Source organism: Syngnathus typhle, linkage group LG12 (genome assembly GCF_033458585.1).
Source record: "Syngnathus typhle isolate RoL2023-S1 ecotype Sweden linkage group LG12, RoL_Styp_1.0, whole genome shotgun sequence".
Lineage (NCBI taxonomy): Eukaryota > Metazoa > Chordata > Actinopteri > Syngnathiformes > Syngnathidae > Syngnathus > Syngnathus typhle.
In genome coordinates this window covers 3,474,234-3,499,465 of record NC_083749.1, presented here as the reverse complement: position 1 = coordinate 3,499,465, position 25,232 = coordinate 3,474,234, and the positions used below count along the sequence as shown (strand labels likewise).

Below are 25,232 nucleotides of genomic sequence, written 5' to 3'. Positions count from 1 at the left end.
TTCATTTCCTTCACTTGTCTTTTCTCGCAAATGTTTGTTTACCCTGTTTATCTCAGCCTCATTTTTCACTCTTAGGAGTCAGTCGGTCACTGGCAGTGCTTTTTGTTTTTGTGTAAATTCTTCCTGAAAAATTACTCCTCGAAAGTAAAGCAAATTATATATATGTATATACATATTTATTTATTTATTTATTTATTTATTTATTTATTTATTTATTTATTTATTTATTTATTTATTTATTTATTTATTTATTTATTTATTTATTTATTTATTTATTTATTTTCCTCATGAAAGCAACAGTTTGTATAGACTTTGTTCATAAGAAATAAAAGCGCCAACTGAACTCTTTCCAATCATGGTACCAAGAATTGACAGCATCTGATTTGTTTCCCTTAATAACACTCTGATGTACACTCAAGAATGATCCCTCTGCCAGTAAGCCTGCTAGTAAAGCACCCCCTGAGTGTGTGTGTGTGTGTCTCGATTGACAAGATGTGCTCTGCATGCAAGATGAAATTACACCGTCTGATAGAAAAAAAAAAAAACTGCCAGTTGGCGTCTGCAAGATGCCGCGTTGCCTCTAATGTGCCTTTACGAACAAAAATAGTCTCGGTAGACCCAAGTCTCTCATGTACATTTTAATTTTTCTACAAAAATATTTTACATTATAAAATGCAACTTAAAATATACACTTGATATTCTTTTCAAACCCTCAAGTCATCAGTATAATAGAGAAATAGAACTTTACAGGCGCAGTGCTATCACCTTGGCGATGGGGAATAGAAAAGAAAAAAGAAAAAGATGAAGCAGATGTGGAAATGCTCACGGCCTGGAAAAACCAAACAGGGGAGCAGTTGAGGGAGTTTTAGCAAAGAAACCGTTAGCGACGGCGCTTTTCCCTCTGCCGCCATTTGAAAGTTGGCGGCCCGGCTGCAAAAGCAGAAGGCAGATGTTCTTCTGGCACGTTTGGACTTCTGTGGGTTGAGTTCTAGCACTTGTACAAAACAAAGAAGGGGGGGGGGGGATCACATTGTCATTCATAAAAGTGCTCACTGGGTCCGACAATGCTTTGCTCTTATTTACTTCCATCAGAGCGCTCATTAAAGTAGAAAAAAAAAAGGCACAAGTCCATAGTCTCATTCACTTCTAATTTTTCGGTGTCAATGCATGCTAATTAGCATAGCGGCAACACTTCCGAAAGAAGGATGTGACATGGTTCAAGTGTAGAGAATTTACAGCAGATGGAACATAAAAGTAAAACTCCAGTGTCATAATACACGTTGACACCGGTTGTCCAAGTTTAAAGACCTTTCAGACCCTGACTGGTTGTTTTTCCTCAGGTGTGGTGGTTTCTTTATTTTTTGTACTGTCAGGTCTTAATGACACAAAGTGTGTGGTAGTTTTTCAATGGCAAACTCTGCCTCTCGTGTCTTTCCTTCCTTCATGGATGCAAAAAATATATTTGGTGTTTTGGAGCAAAACATATGAAGCAGAAATGATTGCAGAACTCAAAATGCCCTCATCAAACAAGAACCTGCTTTAAGGATTGCGCAATAAATAACAACAAAGGTATTATATAATCTAATCCAAATGTCTTTTTGGCATCATAGTGGTAGAGGTCGGAGGGCCAGCGCGAGCGTCCAGAGGGGCAGCAGTAGCCACAAGGGGGACGGGGAGGGCCGGGCCCCCGAAGGCGAGGCGCCGTCCGAGGTGCAGGAGCACACCTCGTAGCCGTTTTCGGCGTGGTCCGGGTGAGGGTGCGCGTTGGCCCGGCTCTCGGTGCTCTTGGCTTCGGCGCCCGGCGAGTCCGACTGCATGTCGGTGCACAGCAGCCAGTCCTTGGCGATGAGGCGCGGGTAGTCAGCCTCCACCTCCATGTCGCTGTTCGGCACCCGCCAGTACTCCTTTCCTTTGAAGAAGTACGACGAACCTGCGAGGGTGGAAAGGAGGAAATGTAAATAAGCGACATGAGAGAAAAAAATACTATCATGTCCATTTTTATGGCCTCTAGAGGGCGCTTGTCACTCAAAAGTCCACATCCATAACTGGGTGGGGGGGGGGGGGGGTGAGTAGGAAGGCAATTTGTTTGACTTGTTCCTTTTTCTTGCACAACACTATAAAAATAATACATAAATTTGCATGTCAGATCTGCTGAATCATCTGTGCTACTCATTAAGCGTTGAAAAACACAACACATATCATCCAGGGCTTAATTTCATGAATCACTGATCCGACGTTGAAACTGTTTACGTTTTTCCTCTCATTACTCGGGCCCACGGTGCGCCTTATGTTACACACACAGCTGGATTCGTATGCAACATGGCCGGACTACTAAATATACACGGCAAAATTAATTTCCCTTGTATCCAATCTTTTTTGGAGACACATTTGATGACCCACCGTCGGACCACCTCATGGCGTCATCCAGGTGTGGGGGCAGCCCCTTCCACAGCGTGCTGTCTTTGGGGTAACCCAGATCCATCCGTCTCAGATGGTCGTCGTAGCGCCAGTAGCGGCTATCCTTGAAGAAGTAGGTCTTCTCGTTATGGAGCCACACAAAAGCCGCGTCAACGCCCTCCAAAGGCAGACCGAAGTCGCTGATTGGACGCGGGAAACCTTCTTCCATCACGTTGTCTTTAAATACCCAGTATTTGAGACCTGAACAAGCAGAGGGAAAAAAAATTCAATGTGGCCTTTATTCGTGATATACCTTGGCATTTTTACAGATCCGACTGACTTTCAGTCAATAGAGAGGCTTTTCCAGGTTGTAGCACTAACAGTGGTCCATAAACATAAAGAAGATTTGCTCAACACGGTGTTCTGAGGTTGTCTCGGTTTTAGCCATGCTAGCATCATTAATTAGAGAAGACGCGCGAAGAAAGTTCCTTCCATTTTTGGGTCTTCCCTCAGAGTTGGCAGCATCGATTTATTTTACGCAGTGATGAAAGTCATTAATGCAAAAAAGAGAATTGATTCTTGTACAGTTATCAATGCTTTACTCAGGAGGTGTTGAAAGTTTGAGGCACCTTTAAAAAAGACGATTTTGTGGTCGCCCGGTCTCTCGTAGACGGCGTCCACGCTGTCCAGATTGGCGGGCAAGCCCCTCCAGAACCAGTGGATCTGAGCCGGACGCAGAGAAACCAGGTGCTTTTCTCGCGTGAGCCGCCAAAAGTATTTTCCTATGAAGGGGAAGAGCAAAAAATTAGATGTTGACAACAATAAAACTCTAATTTGGTCATATCTGAGCTTTTTTTTTCTCTTCTGCTCAAATCCAACAAAGTCCCAAACACTAATTGTCGAAGCCAGCATCCTTTTTATTTTATTTTTTCATTCCAAACTAACCCAAGAACATTATTTGAAATCACGTCACTCCCAAGAAACCCATTTCGACAACACACTTGAAATTTCTCCTTAGCATGCGCAAGCCGTCACGATTTTAAACCTCGAGACAAAGCGAGAACGCTTCTGACTTTAAATTACATCTTGCGATTTGTTTATCAAAAGATTTTCATGGCTTGTTCAAAGGTTAAACCGGAACCAAAAGTCCATTCTGATAATTAAAAAAAAAAATTAAAAGGTAACGGTGCATTTGTAATCCATATTAAATTTTCCCAAAAAGTCAGTTTAAGTAAACAGCGTCGCTTGTGTAGAAACAAAAGCTCTTTCCCCTGCAGGAGGCCCCGGCCCACTCAAGAGGGCAAACATGAAAGCTTGATGCAATTTAGGAACCAGCGTCTCCCATCGCGTCTCAGTTGGGCGTCCACGGCAAAACTTCTCTCATCCATTTTCCTTCTACCTGTCCTTTGAGCTCATTCTGCTCATTCATCCCCCCCTGACTGGCCCCGCCCCCCCTCCAGCGTTTGCATCCCTCATTCCGTCTTTGTGCTCGGGTTACCTTTGAAAAAAAAGGCCTCGCCTCGTATCTGGGCCACGGCATCAAAGTAGCTGGTGCATCTGTCTGGGGCATCTTGCGCCAGCCTGAGATAGACGTGAGCAAAAGAACATTGTTAAAAATCGGTAAAAAGTGGACGATCATCTCTTTCCTTTCAAGATCTCATTACCCGTCCAGATTTATTCATACGGTTCACGATCGGACTTAACCGAAGAGCGCTAGGCGTCATGGCCGACAAGCTGAATTTGAACCTGTTGGTTTATGAGCAATTCAAAAGACGGAACGTGGCTCACATCGGTAATGACGACTCCATTAGACCGTCAAGGCGGAAATATAGATGAAGCGGGCGCTGCGTTCGAATCTCGATTAACACGTAAGGGTCACCACCGGCGCTCTTGTCGGAGCTAATCTCGTTTTATTACTTGGATCGCCGGACTCCATACGTGGAACTTGTCGGAAACCAGTGGGACCTTCGGCGTCAAACCGTTGGAATACAAGGAATACATAAACGTATCAAGTTAAGGGGAATTATCCTTAATAATAGATATAGTCGGATGGAAGCTTCCGTTTCTTCAGGGTGTCGACTTAATGGCATGAACTTACTCGCGAGCACATATTCCACATTAGGATGCAAACTTGGATTTTTTTTTTGCGGGCAGGCCAAAGTATTCTGGCATAGCTTCATTACATCTGTTCCTCAGCATGAGTGAGAAAGGCAAAAATGAAAGAAAAAACAGAGTAGGGAAAGCTATAAAGATGTGAATTCACCTTTTAATGAAGTTGAACTTGTTATGAGTGTGATGTTTATGAATTTCTACGACTGGCTTTATTATCGGGTGCTATTGTACGGATCTGTGAATAGAAAGTTTAAATCGACGTCCAGTAAACCTGGAGAGCACAGAGTTAAAAGTGGTGATCCTAAAAGGATTTAATCTAAACCGCCCGTCAATGTTTTTTCAATGCAATAAGATTCAAATCCTAAAAACAGCTATACTTACTGCAGAATGGTTTTGTTTTCTGGAATGTCCATCAGGATGGGAGGCTCGGTCGTTTGGGAAGGGTTGGCCGGCTCATTGGTGTGGGAAACGGACTCACGGACACCTGGGACCAGGTAGATACGACTTGATTTAGCTTCACCAGTCAGAACGTTTTGAAAAAACTAGCAAATCCCTGTGCTTCGATAAAAACAACATCCGTCATACCATACAGCTGCCAGACGCGGACTTTGTCTTCATAGGGTAAGTCGTACTTGAGAGGGTCTCCGACCGGACCCTGGTAGTACGGTCTCATGATGGACTCCATGGCCGAGGTGTGGACAAGTCCGATGGCGTGACCGAACTCGTGGACGGCCACTGCGAACAGGTCCATCCCGTGAGACTCTGAAGAGAACAGAGCAGAGAGTCATGCAAGACCGGGATCGTGGCCTATGGTTCCGTCTCTAAAACTCAGTTCAGGTGTGATATCCCTTGGATGTTCATCTGCTTAGTGAACAAATTAAGCGGCATGGCAGGCTAAATCGGGAGGATTGTGGCACAGTCGAGCGTGCAGCAGGGAGATAACTTTGCTAAGCCTTCCTGAGTCTCTGTATTGCCAGTCAGTCAGAGAGCAGATAAGACACCTTGGGGATGACTTGGGGCTATTCAAAAGAAAAAGCCCCTTAAATTCCACATTTGAGCGCTTTTCTACAGAATTCAGGTTTTGTGGGATTGCAGCGCACTAGCTAAGCTAAGCTAGCTAAGCAAAGTTAAGCTAGCCCCTGTAGACTGTAACCTTAGCCTGACACCTGCGAGGGGACATACTTTTGTCGTACCGGGTCTCATTTGGGACTTTGGCGAGACAAATAGTGCTTGTAATCTACAAGAGCACATGGTGCAGACAGGAAAGGTGAACAAAAGCAGAGAGGGAGGAGAACAAGGGCTTTGAACTCATGGTGTAGCGAGCGTCATGTTTAGAACCCCTTGCGAGGATAAATGAATGGAAGGCATGCCGGCAGACACAGTGGAAGTGAAGGGAATGCGGTGACGAAAGGCAGAGTGAGCTTTGAAACCGCACTGCAGCTAATCAAAAGTCTTTTATATTTTGTAGTCAAGGCTGACAAATTCATGAGTCATTAAGGAGCTTTCCCATCATCTCAAATGCTTTTATTGTGCTGAAACGGGGCCAAAGCTTTTTGCTAAGCTTTTTTTTTTTTCAACAGAATCGTTTGAACATGACATTGAGTATTAAAAAAAAAAGCTTCCCATACCTTTAGCTCAATTAAAATATTTTTTCGCCATCTTAGATGAATGATCTCATCATATGTGCAACATAATTCCAGTGAATAGAAGCTCAACCAAGACGCAATAATCAAAAGCGCCATATCTCGGTTTTTTAGTATATGCAGGAGAACAATTCACCTGCTTAACGAGACATTTTTTACACTCACGATAATTGGCTGTCAGCAGCAGATTGCTTCATGCGTGGTAGTTAATAAAAAACATTCAATGCCTATCAGAGCACAAAAAAAAAATAGAACATTAATTTTTGGACTTCTTATTTGATATAACCCCTCTTACAAGTCTTAATGGAAGTCCGCTACAGCAGCGGTGAACCGGTCCAGTTTGTGTTCTGCTTATTATTCCACTATTCAGCATCATCACACACATTAGGAGTCGGCCCTTACGGACCAAGATTTAATGTCCCGCTGAGAACAATGCACTGGGAGGTAGTGGAAGGGAATTAGCAAAGGCAATTACTCAGCGTTGGATTTGATCCGATAAGGTCCATTTCTCTGGAGATGATTACGGAGCTGAAATGCTAGCATTCAGATGACCTAACAAGTTCTTGAAGGCATCAGCGTGCCATTGTGGGAAAGTTGAACATTTTTTGGATCAGATAGCTCGGCAGGAGAGCAGCTGAGTTGAACAGCTGTTGTCTGGGCGGATAGGCAGACACCGTGATAAACACGTCTGGTGAGGATGGAGGAGCCCGTTGTGGGACGGAAGGAAGCGAGTATGCGAGTGGAATATGTGTGCAACTTGAAGTAATTAGCGACGCCCCGATGGAAGCGCTGCACCATTCCGAGGAGCTGGCCAATGAGCTCAATGTAGCAAAAAGACAAGTCAACCCCCAGTGAATGTCTTATTTTGGTCCGACTTCCGAGATGAGTCACGTTTCCCTCAATAATATTCCCAGGTGTCTTAATAGTACCTCTGTGACATAAAAATACTTTTCACAGTCCTCGTGCTAAGCCGCTATTGGTCTATTTAACCAAACATTTAAAGCTAGCGCCCATAGCGAGTCAATTACGTCGTCAATCTTGGAGGCAGCATTTCATCAACAAACTGCCTGATACGGATTGAATTCCTTTTATATTCTGCGTTGATTATAACCTCGTGTGATGTTCTAGTGTGATGAGTAGACTTACTTAGTCACTCTGACAGTGCATTAGCACTTTAATATAAGATAAAGCAAGACGTATTTCTGTCTACAAAATTGTAGTTCATTATTTTCAAAATGGCCGCCCTGTCTGTTTTCTACAAAAGGCTTAAACATGTTTCCATTGGCGCGGCTGTACTGTCACTTAATGTTGTGGTGTGGAGTGTAATGACAATGCTGTCGACAATTTTAGCTAGTAGCAAAGCGCTAGCACCGAAGCTCTAATAACTTTGTTTTGGTTTGTTATGAGGCGTTTCTGGATTTCCATTTCCATCTTCTGAGTTCAAACAAATCCCTCCGCGACCAGCCGGACATATACCCTACGTCACTGTGTGTTTGCGTTTTAGATTAAAAGGTCCGATGCACTCGGATGCAAATTTCACCCTTGAGGGGCTTCAACACAGTGGGGGTTTGTCTTAAAAGCAAAAACAACTTTCAGAACTCGATGATTCATATTCACATACACCCACACACGCACGATTGAAGGCCACTTGAACTTAGTTGCTACTCACCACCACTACCGACAATCACTAAATAGTTAAAGACTGATAAAAATAACAAACTTTTTAGATAACTGCACTTAAAATCTTCAAACGTCGGTGTCATCTCAGTTCAGGTACACGCTTTTTTTTTTTGTCTTCACTTCAACTGAAGACTTTTTATCATCAAGCAAGCAAGTTATCATTTGAATAACACTTCCCAAGACATCAACGATGATATTTTAGGACAACAATACCTTCAAAATCCCAACAATCTGCCTGGTGTGCCATTTTCTGTCACATTTTATTGGAAAATCAATAGGATCTTGTTTTCTCAAATGACTCCTGATAGAGGGACCTCTAGGAACGCAGTGGACCGGCGCCAAATACCGACACCAATAAAAAAACTATAATCACAATTTCAAGATAAAACCTGCAACCGTGGCACTTTAGAGGATTTTTCCTTAGGATGAGACCATGCGTCAATTCACCCCTTTTGGACAACATCGTCGTGAATCCAAAATGTCTTGAAAACAAAATGATTTGATACTCTTTTATACAGTATGCATTTAAATTGCATTCTATATGTATAGTTAAGAGCTATGAGAATGAACATGAAGCCATCCATGCTAGAGAGTCACTCGAAATGCGTGCTGGACAGAAACAAGCCAAGAGGAAATAACGAGCACTCTTTGTATCACTGCACACCACTGACCTTGAGTACAGTACGATTCATTACTCACGAGCTTAGGCAGCATAGCTACACCTTGAAGGACTATTTTCCTCTTTTTATGTCTCTCAACAGAGACACATTCAGCGATTACTTAAATTTCACCCTGAGATTTTATCTCGGCCAAGAATCACTGGATAAAATGTTTCCAGCATACAAAGTGCTGATTGAGAAATGTGACAAAAAGGGGATGAAGCACTTAGTAAAATCCTGCCCAGGAGTCATTGGCAGTGCGGTTGTTTACGTAGCTGACTGTGCTGCAGCTGGCGTTGGATCAACTCTTTGAATTGATTGATAAGGATGCACGGTACATTGTGAGACTCGGCGATGCGGAATGTACGGCGGTGAGGAAATAGGTTCACATAAAAAGTTCTTCTGCGGGGAGAAAAAGGTTTCAGAGCAAAAGCCTCATGACATATTGCAGTCATCTTGTAACTTTGGTCACTTCTTCCAATTTCTTCTGTTCTTGTTCTTAGAACAAACATTTTGGGAATCGACTATCCCATCGATTATTCCATTGATGAATCGACGTTTGACCCGGTTTAGTCCTCATGCGTCGGTTAGCAACAGAGTTAGCTTTTTTTGTACGGAACATTGCGACATCACACGCCAGCTGGTTTGCTTGGAAAAAGCGTTTGCTTCAGAAATCCATTGGGAGAGCGGCGCTGATACGAAAAACAGGCTAATCAAAAACCTGGAAGATGATTTTGAAATTGTTCTGTATTCATGATTGGCTAATCAGACAATTTTCCATCGCCATTACCATAAATACTTTGGAAGCATACAAAACTCTTCTATGCCCCAAGCGTAGAGTGTTTTCCAGCGCTGACCAGGAATTGGCAGACTGGTTTGCATTTAGCATCATGTCCTCATTACAAATCAGCAGCTCTCCTCAGTGTGCAATTTTGGATCAAACACTTTTTGCTAGATTCATCAAAACGACTTTGCGCAGAGAAATTTGATGTGCCTTGAAAATAACCTTAAGGAAGGTGACCAGAAGAAACAAGACAAGTTGTAAACATTAAAAAAGCTTTTTGCGGTTCTCCAAACATCTCTCAAGGGCAGAAACAGTTTTGGCTTGATCAATCAAGATAAAAGCTCAGAACCGAAGCACACGGGCAATTTGTGTCAAAACAAATATAATCCGATTTATAAAAATAAAAGCAGACTGTAATTATGGAAAGAACAGAAAGGACATCGACCTCTCTCTCTCACCTGGTGATCTGAAGGTCCACGCCTCATCATCGTCAAAGTGCGTATCCCCGGCGGTGAATCTCTCCCCCGGGAAAAAAGCGTGGGCCACGGCGCCCCCCGGCCCGTCAAAGGGATAACCGTCGTCGTGGTCGGCTTTGGTGAAGTCGATCTGAATGTCGGCGTCGCTTCCTGCCACCTCGTGGAAGTTAAGCGGGGCGATGTCACTCCAGACCTTCAGGGCGTAATGCATGAGTGCTCGAACGGTGTCTCGGCCTAGTAAGGCGGAATCCTTTGGGAATTTCCTCACTCTGAGACAAAAAAAACAGAAGAAGACATCTATGCAAAATTGTGCGGGAAAAATAGTGAATATTTACCCATCCAGTGGGAAATTAAACAACTAGAAATTCTTTCCATTCAGCCCACTTCTGCAGTGTGATAGCTGATCTGAATTTCTCAAATTGGGACATCTCTAATCATCTGATTTACATATTAACCGCCCCTGCATGATTTCCTTTACACATTATTTAGCAGCTGGGCTCTTAGATCAACCATTGTTACTTGGAAGCCAAAACGTTAGCATCGGGAGCTGTTTTAGCACAAATCAGGTTTGGTATTCATTAGTATTAGCTTCCGATAACATAAAAGGGTGAGGAACTCTGTTTCTAGTACTTCAAAACCTCTCGGAAGCTGATTTTATTCCCCTTTCAACCTAGTTTCATGAATTTTCCATTTTCATTTACCCACAGGATAGGTACAAATAAACATCTGGCGCACCATTGAAAACTGCACTTGTAATGGCTCAAATGAAGAGTGTCTGACTACTCGGGTCTGCCCTTCATCTCATCGGTCTACTTTTGATTTCTTGTGGCTGTGCAGTCCCACGGAGACAGCAAAACAAATGATGCTAAGTACGTGGCACTGGCTGCAAACACACTTTCTAGACCTACCCTGTGGTGACAAGCGCTAATTTGCCTCCTAATTGAAACGAAGCGTCTCCTCAAGTGCACGAGACGGGAAGGACACGCCCACAAGTGAAGTTCACGCTGGCCCATCTCAAATGATTCCTCTGACAGAGATGCGGCCCCAAGCTGTGTATTACCGACGAGTCAGCACATTCACGATTCTTCTTATTCGGGCTGAGGATGAAGGTCGGCAAAATTAAAAGGGCCTCCAAATGATGTCTTGAATAACGCAAGGCCTGTTTTCCGTGGTTTGTCTGATGTCTGATGTGCACCATAAAGTCAAATTCAAAGCTGACACAAGAAAAAGAAACCACACACACTGACAATCAAGCCCGGATTTCAGGTCAAAGTCAGCAAGATAAGAGTCAGGCCTCATTAGTATTAATGACATGTCTCAAAAAGATTGTCTTGTGGTGTGGATTGTGTTCAAGGCTTTTTTTTTCCAGGCGGGGAAGACAATCGTAAATGTTAAATGTGTTCAATACCGACCTATTCAGGCCGAACCACGGGCTGTGACGACGACATAAAACGGAATTATAGCCGATTAGGAAGCCACCTGAAGGTCGAGCTTTTAGCGGGCACCAATAGAGGTTGCGTGGAGTGTTTGTATAATCTGTCTGCAGACTCGTTTGCGACAATAAAAATGACCAGGCGTAGTTAACAGCAAAGCTAACAGTTAGCTTCTTCAACTTGTATTTCTTCTATGACAACTCTTCTATCTATTTTCTGGAAGTCTAGATGTAGCACCATGCTGCTTCTCACAGACAAACTTATTTCTGAAATATGCAAGAAACGAAGAACGTTTTTCGCCGCCCACTCTGGAGAACCAACAAACGCGCGGCTTTCATTAAGACCGGCAAACTGTATTACTTTGAATGAATTTGCACTTCATTGCATTGGGATGAGCTGAATATTATTCTAGTACTTTAATGCATCCCCTTTCATATTACGAACTTTTTTTTTTTCCCCGTGACCTTGCTGATTCACAATGTGCCAGTAACGTGATAGCGGCATAGCTATGAAATGCTAATTTGTTTAGCGATATGCAATTCAGCGGGTTGATATCCTTGTTCCCAATTAGACACACGGCCAAATGTCTCCTTAGATGAAACTACCGTGTCTCTGGAGCAACCTCTAAAAGAGAGACTAAATCTTATTGTGCAAAATATAAAGACATAGTCCGAGATAATGACCCTATTAATACTCCATAAATATTATAACAGTTCCAAGGGGGAAGAAAGTAGCTTCCGCATGCTTTGGTGTGCCCGATCATTACTGCAAGCGGTTTTACGTTATTATCTCAAAAAGGAGGGTGGGATTGACGGCAAAGCAGCGGCCCCCCTATGGATACAGCTGTGGCATTTCATGTCAGTCGCTAACAGCTGTGAGCTACGGTTATAATTAGCATGATGACGGACCCCTGCCGCTGACTTATGACTGTGGTTAGCCTCATTAGCCGCTACTTTTGACTTTCAATCAGGTCTCGCTTCTTTTTAACCGTCCTTGCCTTGGCGACTTTAACGATTATTAATGAGGTAAACAGTGATAGCGTACATTTGTAGATTCCCGTGGACTTGGGTGTTTTATTAACGGCGCTCATTTGCTTCATTAGGAAAATGAACGCGAGGTCGGATTGTGGTTCAGGTGTGTTGGGGGGTGATTAGGGGTATGTTCCAGATGCCAGTTGGTGCCAATACGTTTCAAATGAATGGACCTCCATTAAGCTCTGCAGAAGGGTGATGATTGAATCGAATTTGGGATTTTACAAATCGGAGAAATGGTTCGGCAGATGCAAAGAGAGAAGAAACCGTTTTTCCTCACTGTCTGTCTTCACCCTTATTTGGCTCGATACATAACAGTCTTGGATCCTAAGCAACCAACCTTTAGGGAAAAATTATTTAATCAAGTTCTGGCCAGGAACAACAACTGGAGCAATTACTTCCAGGTTTTACTACAAACATGGAGGGATTTAAAAAAAGCATTGTGGTTTTGTAGGCAGTGGTTGTAAAGAATTTTGAATCATGTGGTTGGACATGCACATGAACCAGAGGGCCACTTTTACAAACCGCCGCGGCCATCCCTCGGGCTGCTGAACAGCGTTTATTGTTTCTTACCTCCAGGATAAATGCCTCTTTTTCCATTTGTTGGGAGGACTCAGACTTCGTTTTCTGCGGCCCACCGTCACTTCACTTTCAGACACATCTGGCAAAGAACATCTGGGCGTTTTCATGAGCCCCAATGTAGCTTGATCTGGAAAGAAAAATGGATTGTCGGGAAAATGTTATGATCATCAAGGCTTGTTTTTGCAAAACCCATCTACTTACCAAAGACTCCAGTCTCCTTGAGTCCTCCAAACTTCTGCATGGCTTTAATGGCCTTGGTCAAGGCCTCCTTAGTCTGAAGTTGGCCGGTTACTGGGTCAGCGGGTGGGAGGTACCCAAACTTGCTCAGCCAGTCCTAAAGGCAAAACAAGATTCAGTCATACCGAAATTTCCTGTAGCACCTTACATGAGGAAATTTTCAAACATCCAACTAACTGTTTATGATCCTTTTTATGTGGATGTACCCTAAAGTTAGTTCCAGTCATAAGGTCAGCAACAGTTTCTAATGATGCGCTTGTAAACTTTGGCCCAGTTCGGCTAAGCGCATATTACTGCCGCCTATGGAACCGTAGAAAAGTGAATGTCACTGGTCTGACTCACACAACTTTCTAGATCTTGATGATTCGGAGGCCATTTTTTCTTCCTCGAGCACTTTCCTTTCGTCTTGTCCCATCAGCGAGTTATCCTACGACATCTAAAAATGGCTCGCCTCGTGGACCGATGATTCCTTTGTTCAAAAGATGACATTCTACGAGAAGTCGATTTGCAGCGTTGCAGACGTTTGCCTTAAACAAAGCCAGATTAAAAAGAGATGGATCGCAAACGGGAACGTCACAGTCGAGTTCAAGTGTAATCAGTCACAAAGGCGCATCCTCCGTCTGGTAATACGACCTGACACGCTGGTAATTGATCATCATTTTGCCTCCAAATAAAGCAGAAAGTCACTTAGTGAAATGACACTTCAGACTAAAAAATTCCAAAAGCGACTTGACGTGCGAGTTTAATTTGCTCCGTAACCACAAAACATTCACAACACAAATCGTCTCTCCCCTTTGAAATGAATGGAAGTGCTATCGATCTGTTCCAGCCTCACAAAAACACGAGTATTGCTAGTACTTCCAAAAATTTAATTAGCAGATGGACAAAAAAGGTCAACCATCCATGCAGATTATTATTTGCCCTTTGTCTCAAAACAGCCGCGGTATAGCGCCATCTACTACCAAGGAGGTCTTAGCGGTAAGCTACTTGATAGACATTTACATTTTATATTTTTGACACAATTTCCACTCAGCAGCTAATTTTAAACAAAAGTAAGACCGCGCTGTCATGATTGTGTTCCCTGTATTTTTTCTGAATTATGTATTTGTCCTTGGGCCACTCAAAATCTGGCCCAATCCTTTTGAGAAATGCCGTGAGCATCAAACATACAAATTCAGGGGAAGAGCTAACCTCCAGCAGTGGTGGGCAATATGGAAATTGAAGTTGAGTTTTCATGTCCATGGAGAGATTGCATTATTGTACGTGCCTCAAACAAAAATACTTCAATGTCACCTAGTGACTACTGTCATGCATCTTTTAGGTCAGCAAAAGCGAGATTGTAAATTGTGCACTTGAGAACTTAATGGTTTTTTTGGTGCACTTGAAGGGTGCAAACACTTTTGAGCTGCTAATCTTTATTGATTTGTCCTCAGACTTTAATTGTATTAAGCCTCACAATTTAGCAGGAAGGCAGGCAAGCCTCCATAAGATTGATCCTCATCTCATCTGCTGCTGCATTCCTTCACTGAACGGTCACATGTGTGAAGGTCAGCAGTGTTTTATGTAATGTTTTTTTCTGGTTTGCTTCAAAGATGTGTCCATGCATTGGGGACTTTTGGGAATTTCCTGATTTGTTTGGGGATTATTTTCCACATTTCCACCCGTCTCTCATAAAAGAAATATAGAGAATCTTCATCAGCATTTTCTGAAGAATTTTTCGGGTTTGTAATTTTTTTATGCAGAGCTCCTGGAATATCTTTGGCCCCCCATGCTCCCAAGGAAAAAAATCCTAACACCGCCCCTGCCTGCCTTGACGAGTTGAAGTTTTCTATTTTAAATTGGATCGTGCCGTAGTTAATTGTTTTTGGTTTTTTTTTTTCTCCTCCTAGGCAGCCGGCAAAAGTGAAGCTTTTTGTTGGAAAGCCGCACTTTGAAACACTAATCCGTGCCTTCATCACATCTTGGCTGGATTACTTTAATGCACTTTCTGTGGAGTCAGCCAGTCCTCCCGCAAACATCTTCACTCGGTTCACTCGCCTTTTAACTGGAACATGAAAAAAGGGAGCACCTACTGTAACCCCTTTTTTGATTTCTTTATTGTTTGTAAACAATTACATTCAATTAATTAGCTTATGATTTATGTTCCATTTTTAAGTACACGGCACACTTTTCTAGTTAGTTAACAAGCCTACCTAGCCTAACCTGGTTGCAGATCTCGGGTTTTGCCCGTGGTTGTCATGGAAACTAAATTTGTGCTCACCATTGGCCAGTGATGGACACGATGACATGTCGGTTAGTGATTGTGGAAATTTGTGTATGTTTGACAGTGGAAATGCTCTGTGTGGTCAAATTTATCGATGCCAACGAGAATGTTTCGGTTTCGATGGCAACCCAACGTAATTCTTTACAGTGGAGGTATTTTTATACAAACACCATCAGAATGTGACAGCAGGGGAATGTAACAGGATCTTCTCCAACTGGGGATCTTGTATAAATGGGAATTAATTTATTATGTGTCAAAACTACAATAAAATGTGTGTAGTTGCACATTGTTTTGGGGTTTTTTTGCTTTATAGTTTTTATTTTAGTGCTTGATAATACTTTATTTCTGCCTACAAACTGCAAGAGGACATTCTTCAAAAAGAAACATGGAGACAAACCGTGGTAGAAATAAGAACAAATAAATAAATATATAAAAAATAAAGAAATAAAAATAAAAAAATTACTAAAAAATAAAAAAACAAAACCACCACAGCTTAGTATGTGCCAAAGCATTCTTTCGTCAAATGTCCTCCGCATCTACACCTCATTTAGGCTTAAACAGCTTCTCATCCAGCTTTGACATACTCTCATTCTTTGCTACCATACGTGGATGTGAGGATGTTTGTACCCTGGTAATCCTGGACACAGGAACCTGTAATCCTTTAATACAGAAAGGTTTGGCATCAGCAAAGAGCTTCAAAAGCGAATGGAATGAAATTTTCATTCAGAGCGAAATAATGAATCACGTAGAGAAGTGTCTATGAATAGTATATGCAAAGCCTTTAGCATCAAAATCATGGAGGTATAAATCTGACATCTCATTTGAGTGATAATTCTCACAGTATGAGGATCTCGACTGTAATTGTAGATCCAGTCGGCTTTTAATCCATGAGGTCTGACATCGCCAACACGAAACTTCATTCAATCCTCTTTTACATTCTACGTTATTGATATGCAGCTGAGGGTGAATCGCATTTTTTCTGCTTGTTCAGTGCAAACAGATCCCAAGGAGAAACCCGTGCTTTGTGCACCGGAGACATTGATGAATGCGGGCGCAGTGCTAAATTGACCATCAATGTCGCGTTTGAAAGGGGAAGGCGAATGTGTAAGCTCGTGATGTTTACTTTTCGACGCCATTTTGGTTCGTCGCTGAGGAAATGTATCTGAATTTTGGGTTGTCCTTCAAACCGTTCCAGAGGAAGGCTGGTGAAGAGAAGGTGTAATGATTGCCAATGTTATTAGACCCTGGGAATCTATGCAAGGAGGGAAAAGCAATTTCAGTGAGTTAGTTGAAATCTGCGGGTGGTGTTGAGAGGACAAGTCAAGTGATCCCTTCATTTATACTTTCCATCATGAGAAGTCAATATAAGGTGGTGCTTCCTTCTGACGAAAGAAATTGCCTCTATTCTCGAAAATAAAAGAGTAATTTTAAAACTATTAAAAAATGACTGCTAATATTTGGCCTGATGCACCTGAGTGATGTTAGCCGCTAACATTTTAGCACCCGCTAAATTCCAATGGTAGAACCATACGGTCTCTTTTTAGCACCTTTAATTAGCAATTAAACTTTATTTCACAACGTCGTTGTATTGTTGACGACAGTAGCAACAATTTGTGACCGCTAATACAATCTGGTAGGTAGCTAGCTATCATTGCGTGTTGGAAGTGAAAAAAAAAATCTTTGGATAATGGCCTTTTTATTCATGCTAACTAAATTGGACCACACACATCCATACCTTTGTTTGTGACGCTACCATGACACTCTTTAATGAATGGTTGCCTCACACACACATACAAGTTCCGTAGCTATGGTGTCACCACGGCAACTACTCTGTGAAGCATCCCCTCATGCATGTGACCTCCTCTGCCCCACAATCACTCCCTGTTTAAGCCTGATGCACAGCTGCTGGCTCCCTTCATGTTCATCCTCACTGACAGGAAATGACCCAGTCGGAGAAATGTCACCTTGTGACCTTGGTGACTCTCGCAAGGGTCACCCAGTCGGTTATAGCGTTGACATTGTTCCGAGCTACCCCGGACACTTCGGAATGACTAAAATACACCCAAAAAAAGACGAGAATAGGCGAAATATGTCGTCGAATTTTGAGATTATTCTGTTTTATCTCCAAACACGTATTGAGATCACTGAAATCAATTTATAGGGACTTCTTAGGAAAGTCACTCTTTTATGGAGTGGGACGATGTCTTTTAATTAAAAGGAGTATTGACATTGCTGAGCTGAGTGTTAATTCAAGTTAAAATATGTGCCTCCAATAAAAAAAAAATTAAACTCGCATGATCTCGTTTCTACGTTCTCAAAACTGTGACAACATAAAAGTGTGATTCTCCACACATATCAGGCAGACAGCTCCATTTATCAAACGCTCTCTATAACAGACTTTATCACAAGGAGTCCTTGAGCCCAAATCTCATCACATTTTAATCTAGACCAAGGCTTTATTGGTCATTAGGATCAATGAGAATTAATTGGACCATATGCAGCCAAATGGAACAGAAGAGGATGGACTCGGGTAGCATCCATTAGTTAGGATTTCTGCTCAGTGCATGTTTTGTGGCGAACCAAGCCGCGTCTTTGCCAGCGCTTCACTCCAGGAAGTCTTTGGCTCTAGTGGCGTAACAGAGCGCATATAATGAGATGCCAGTCCGTTTTGGTGGAAAGGTTCTAAGAAATATGCTCAACCTGACACACACTTGGCAATCCTGCAGAGATTGTAAATGGCATTTCCTTAACATTTAATTGGAAAAAAAATGTGCTTGTGGGTATGAATATGGCAAAAAGGAACTATTTTAGTCTGTCCTTTAGAAACAGCTGTTAAGTGCAGCAGTAATGAGTAGTTTTTTCGAGGGACAATTAAATTTGTAGTTAGGACATTTTGCCATCTGCCGCCGGGATATCCATTCCTTCGTTTTTGTTGTTATTTCTGTAAAGCCTTTAATTTTCATTTCATATTATATCCTTGGAAAACGGTTAAACATATGTTTGTGGTAAGATTTTATAAACGGAATGTGGTCTTATATACGAAGCACGGCGAACGCTCGCCTTTCTCCGACTGACTCATAAGCTTTGCCGCATTTTCTTCTTGCCATGACCCATTTCCGCTGTAACAACCTGACTCGATGGCCCGAGCAATGCACGCTGTCAGATTTCACCACGGTCTCCTCTTAATCACTCCAATTATACAATGCAATGTTCAAACTGCAGCCCCCTTTTGTCCTGTCGACTTTTTTGAGACGTCATCATGTGATTATGTCCATCAGCCGGTAACTGCGTCCACCCCTGCTTCTTTATACAAAAGGCCCCAATGAACCCACTTTAAAAAAAAGGCAATCACTTCCATTTTCACTGTAATCTGAATGTATTTCATTTGCATCACTTTCTCATCTACATAAAGAAAAAAAAATCAAGATCACCATTTTTAAGCATACTTTTTCATTGGCCTTTAAAACTAATAAAAAAAAAAGAATAGCAAGGGATCCAAAATTGATCCCTGTGGAACACCGTCTGAGTAAGCTTTAAAGCTAAATGTAGGATCACCTATAGGCTTCAACGTGGTCGGGTTGCGTCCCGCCCTTGTGTCCGGCCGTAAAGGCCACACACACACTCACACGCACGCACATAATCGTGAACCACATCCTGCCGGTGTCAGCTCAGGAATTGTGGCAGCTGTTCCGATGCATGTGCAAAAATACATACGCCGACACACATGAGGCTTATGTCTGCTATATATGTTTTATTTTTAGAGCTTACTCAGTCTTGCAAGTTCAAAGTTCCTGTTGAGACTTTGAAAATGTCAACAGATAGAAAAGAGCTATTCTGGAAGGTTGAAATTTGAGGTTCTGTTGAATTGGACAAACTTTTACGTGGAAAAGTGTCAACTTGATGTGCTTAAATTGAAGCCACTGGCCATTGACGCTTATTCTCTGCCACCCACTCAGTCTTTTATGATCGTCCTCCGTGCCTTCAATCCACATTTCCGAGAAATGGGATCCAGAACTATTCTGACACGGACACCGCAAATGTAATCATCCTCATCTCTCTTCTTTTTTTTTTTCTCCGTTATCCAACTGTACCTTGTTAGGGAATGCCCATGTGCTGGCAGCGCTCGGTCCAAAAAAAAAAAAAACGTGAAGTCATATCAAACACATAAAAGTTTTTGCACACAAACGAACCACTTTTATTCGAACGCAACCAGTTCCTGCAACCATTTTGAGGGCAGCGCTGCTTTTCCTTTCAGGGTTTTCTTGATCATGTTATTAAAGCAGACTATTGGCAGCTTAGATGGCAAAGCGATAGATTATTTTAGGCGTCCGTACTCGAGCCAGCACAAACACCACAAACCACTGTAATTATACAATCTGGTCGATCGTTTGAAAAGCAGCAGCAACGGCAAACTTTGATCTGGTCAAAGGAGGGGGTGGTGCTAGCGTGGTTAAAATAAAACCATCCACATGGAGTTGATTTGAGCTTTCCTATACGGGCTGCTCTATCGCGGGTGAACTTGTCGCAGTGGGAAAAAAAGCTTTAGCGTGATGCTCGCTTCAAAAAACCCACTCGTGATATTGAAACAGAATTGAACAGCAAAGCTAATGATGCAAATTCTGGAAAGACATGTTACGTGAGTCCCGTGGGAGGGCCCAGCATGTTCCTTCAAGTCACTGGAAATAAACCCAGATGGAGGCACAAGAAATTGCATGATTAGCATGATTTTCTCCCATTAGCCATCTAACATCTTTTTACGTAGAATCTGCAAAACGACATGACATGAAACCACCGAACTCGGCGTCGTAATGAAAGAGAATCATCAAGATGATCAAAAAGCAGTTTCGATCTGTTGGAATGAGGAATACAAACGCTTCTAAGAGCAAAGCACGGCGTGGCTCAGAGCTGTGCTTAAACTTTGTGGTTTAGTTAATTCGTTCCAAAGATGGCGGCGCAGCAGCGTAGAAGTGATGCAGCATGGGGGGCGGGGGCGAGAGAGGTGGAGGATGACACGCTTATGTGGGCTGGTTGTTGTTTTGTGGACCGGGTCACCAATGGATAACTGTTATGAGCCCCACTGGGGCGAGATAAAGGAAACCCGCATAAAAGCGGGCCAAAAAAATGAATCCACCTGCTCACAACAGCTGAGACGAGCTTGAATGGTGGGGAGGAGTCGTTTTTTTTTTTCTTTTTTAAAGTCAATCAATCAAGAAGGTCACCGGTGGGAGGGATGGGGGTCTGTGGCCCATCTGGTCCCCCCTCTCCTATTATTTGGGAATTGCTTTTGTTGAAACGTGCCGAACTCCACCCTCTCCCAACCGAATTTATATCGGATCTTTTTTTTTACTTCTACTTTGTTTGCTTGCTGCATCTACAAACTGACTGCCTTCAAACAATGGAGAGAAAAAAAACTTTCCCAGCTACAGAGTCATAGCAAAGGTTCTGGTCCAGTAACCCCAATGCCCTCCATGCTTTCACACAATTAAATTGAACATAATTATGTCATTATTTGGCCTCTGCCAAGTTTGCAAAAGAGCTTGAAAACTATCAAGGCGGAAGCTCCCAAAGAATTTGGAAACAATACAATAGAGCCAAGACAATGCCCGTAATCAAATTTGGCTGGAGGCGCAACAAAAGATGGAGACCGGAGGGACACTAAAGACCCAGATGCTTAGGAGCGCTCGGACGAATGTTGGAGTGGCTCGCTGCATGAATTTATTCTGGAAGACAAAAGCGTCTGCTCCAAAAGCCATTACGATGAAAAGTATGATGTCAGCAGCAGTTGAGTTTCTAAAATTTTGTCCCCTAATTAAACTTATCAACTGATCAGAAATAGCAATTAACTCCGTTATTGCACCAAAAAAAAGCTTTTTCTCTGAAATGCCAAAGAAAGAAGGGAATAGAGCAATCATTTCTAGTGGTTCCGATTTTTCTTTTTTTTTCCTTTTAACCAGCAGAGACAATAATCTTGCACAGTAGGAGCAGAGCTTCGGCTAGATTTGCCAAACTCTCAGCTTTTATCCTCCTGAGCTTTAGTTTGAACTCATGTGGTGCCACAACAAAAAAAAAAAGTGACGTCGTGACACATTTCTGAAGCATCCCAGGCAGAAAATGACACATCCATCTATTTCAGTGTCTCGCGCTGTCACGGAGCTGCAAGTGAGCCTCATGTCAGCGTGCTGTGACATCACGCGTGGTGTATTTACCACGAGCCTTTTCTATTGATTTATTGCGCAACCTCACGGCTCTCCATCACCGTAGTGCACTTTCACACCCTTTGCTTGATAATCAAAACAAAGCAGGATCTTATGAATCCACAAACTTCTTACCACCCCGGTGTCCTCCTGGATGGTTTGCGGAGGAGCCGCTCGGCTCAGAGGCAGAAGCCACAGAAGGGGCACCAAAACCAGCATCTCCGCGCATATAATCCTTCTCCACTCAGAAACGATCGTTGCCAGGCTGGTCCCGCAGGATTCCCACAACGGGAGCAGCATCCACGGTGCGGGACAGTAATCCGTCCAAAAAAAAAATAATAATAATGCAGGTTACCTCACTGTGGAGCGCAAACACATAAAACACATGAAAACAGGTGGCTGAAGAAGTTTGCTTTGGAGGTGAAGAGGAGATAATTAAGTGGGCATCATGCAAGACTTGAGCTTCTTTCTCCTGAGCAGCAAAAGTGGAGCGAGCTGGTGGATTGCGCTGTGAGAAATAGAAGCAGCTGCGTTGTTGCGTGGGCTTTTTGTGCCTCATACACGCGCCGAAGTCACACGAGTGGACTGGAGAGGAAGGGTGGGGGGTAGGGGGGGGGGGCGTTTCTTCAGTAATGTGATATTGGTGTGAGGTTGCATCAACAAAAGCAAACGCAAGAGCAACGTGGCGTATCTCAAATCATTCTTCCCAATTGAAGTGAATGGATGAATTATTAATTGGTTCCAAACACTATTAAAAAAAAAAAAACTCTTGATATATTTTTAGATCATAAAAATGAATCTATCTTGATTTTATCAATTGGTTTTGGAGGAATTAGTAAATCACTAACTAGTAGCCAAAGCAAAAAAATAAAAGTCTAATTAATAAAGAGTAAAATACTGCGGGTAAATTCTTATGTATTTTTACTTCAGAATGCTTTATAGGGTTACCATGGCAATAACAGTCATGCACCTTCTAGTCAGCGTGGCATCAAATTGATTTGAAGTCGGACTTTGTGATGCACTTCACATCTAATCTCTTTGAGATCACTGAACAAAGCAAGCGAAAGGTTACCGAGCTTGCTCCTGTTACCATTTTTAATCTGATCATTTTGATTGACAATTTCAAAAATCAAAGGCAAGGCATATCTTGGGGGACGCGTCCAACTTGACAATCATCATGTTGTCACCGAGGGAGGATGCTTTATCTTCCAGTGAGCTGAGGGACAAGCTCTTTAAAAGATTGAAAGATAAAAAAGTGCAGGAAATGCTCCAAAGCCAACTGCGCACTCAAATTTCCACATCTTCGCTTACGGAGGACGTCAACCAACGAGGCTTTTTAATCAAACTTCTCGCACATGTGGTGAGGCATCGCAAACATCGTCTTTACCGTGATGCGTCAACTCAAACAGACCACGTTGAGACGATAAAAATGAAATTTGATGAAGTGAGACGAGAACTGGAGATGACCAATGAAATTAAGGCAAAGGCAATATATGCCAAAGAAAATAACAAAATTGATCCAGCGCATAAACAAACCGAGGAAGACGATGCCCTTGTCCAGACTCGAGTGTTGCTGAAAGAAATGGAAGCAACGAAGCAGCGAGAAAATAAGTTTAGGATGCAAATGTTTAAAGAGATTTCTAAAAGACACCAAGAGAAGGTCAAGACCACCGAGGAATTATTGAGGCGGAGAGAGCAAGCGATGAAAACAATAAAAGGCACACATGACCACAGGGTATGGAATGAACTCTCAAAATATAAGCTGGAGGTGAACGAGGAATACATCAAGACAACAGAAGAAGCCACGCATCCTCAAAACGAGCCGGCAGAAACGGCTGCGAAAGCAGAAGACCGCAATCGAGTCATCTCAGAGTTGAAACGATTACAGGAGGAATTGAAGGCAGAACTTCACACGACCTCCCTGCTGAATCAACAGAAGGAGCTCCTGAAGGACAAACTGGAGCGAGTGAGCGACTACACCCCATTAAAAAACACAAAAGCAAAGTTGGAGAAACAAGTGCAGCTTCTCAAGACACAACTGAAGGAATTGAAGGTGGAGAAGCAACGTATTTGCGCAGACTTAGAGAAACCTTCTCTAGCTTTGCAGTCAGAGCTAAGAAGGCTGCAAAGTCAATACCGACTGGAAGAAGAAGCCATGAAAAACCAGAAGCAAGTTCTCCACACGCAGCTCACCCTGAAGGTCAAGCAAAGCGCCAATCTGAAAATCCAGCTGACTGAATGCGAGGAGAACTTACAGTGGTTCACTACTCATGCTGAGAACCTTAAAAAACGTCTCCACCAAAATCAAGAATTCCATAAACGTCTCCGAGCCATCTCCAAGTCTGACAGAGAATTTCTCTATGCCGAGAAGAAATGAGTCACTGATGGAATCCAGAGCTTGGATCTGTCAGCTGCAGAAGGACGCTGAAGCCTTCCAAGAAGCCTACACAAAATATCTGGCGAGGCATTCAAACTCTCGCTTTGCACAAACCACGGGCGGTCCAGGATTCCCCTCGAGGGACCGAATCGACTCAACGGACCGAGCAGCCTCCAAACAAATCTCCGGGGAGTTTATCTGGGAAGGAGACAAAAAAAACAAAAAGGACCCGGAACATTGCCCGGACAGGAGAGAAGAGAAAATCAATAGTGTAGCCAAACAATGAACGAGGACAATCCAAAAGGAATTAGAAGAGACGTGATGATTTGAGAAAGAGGAGGTGGCGGTAGAGAACGACGAGTGGGATGTCACAGACTTGAAGATTGTTTTGAAAAGGCCGCAATGGGCGACATCTGAGAAGACTAAAGTAGAATTTGAGGTCAAGGGGATCTCTGAGGAGAAAAACAATCGCGGTGAAGTGTTTTGCTATAAAGACGGAGACGATTTGTGGCTGAAATGAATTCCTTTTCATGAGCAGGTTTTTTGTCTCTCTCAAAAATATTTGACACAAACCAGCTGCCATGCTAGGTTAATTCAACATAGAAAAAAATTCCTGCGAATATTACAAGCACTCCATTTTTACTTTTGTCGGTTGGCATTGAGCGATGCTCAGGTGGTCTTATCTAAATAACAGAGCGAGCATGGCCATGAGAGCACTCGAGTGTCCTCTCTCATGGATATTATTATTTCCTTGTTCAGAAATGTGATCATTATGATTGCGCAAAGATGTTTTATAAAAACCTTTCGGTCAAGTTATCGGGTTGTGAAGCCATGGCTGGAATATGCACGAACAATAAGTGGAATAATGCTATCGCGTGAAGCTAACATCACACTTTCATGAAATACCGTTTTTTCCCATGTATAATGCGCAAAATTTAACTAATTTATTGTCCTAAAATCTGGGGTGCGCATTATACATGGGTACAGGCTTTTTTCCAGCATCAACATGCCATTTTTAGGGTGCGTATTATACATGGGGGCGCATTATACATCGAAAAAAACGGTAGTTTGAATTTAACTACGAAGAGCTGAACAGCAATATTTACGAAACCTTCTGCAGGAAGCGCATATTGATCTCAACGTGTGATTAATGTCAATCGTTGATTAAAAATCCGCTTCATCCAACTCATTTAATCCGATACGCAGTCAAAGAAATACGACTTGACGACAAGCTCTAAAAATATAAACACGACTTCTATTTCCCGTTGTGTTACAGTCGATTATTTGAACACTGCTGACGTCAAGACGTATCGTGTGGAATTCATCCATCCTTTTTTTTTTTTTTTGCGAGCCACTCAAACTTA

The 25,232-nt window shown here is 42.6% G+C and overlaps 1 protein-coding gene across 1 annotated transcript; it reads right to left on the bottom strand.

The window, feature by feature from the left end:
- Positions 1 to 625: 625 nt before the first annotated feature.
- On the bottom strand, positions 626 to 21,996 carry LOC133163883 (matrix metalloproteinase-17-like). The gene is made up of 10 exons (XM_061294167.1): positions 21,627 to 21,996; positions 12,999 to 13,131; positions 12,789 to 12,924; positions 9,734 to 10,020; positions 5,095 to 5,271; positions 4,891 to 4,993; positions 3,896 to 3,978; positions 3,027 to 3,179; positions 2,401 to 2,658; positions 626 to 1,930 (listed from the first exon to the last, which is right to left on the bottom strand). Exons 1-10 carry the CDS (start codon positions 21,789 to 21,791, stop codon positions 1,605 to 1,607), a joined length of 1,821 nt encoding a protein of 606 aa, XP_061150151.1. The 5' UTR covers positions 21,792 to 21,996; the 3' UTR covers positions 626 to 1,604.
- Positions 21,997 to 25,232: the final 3,236 nt, after the last annotated feature.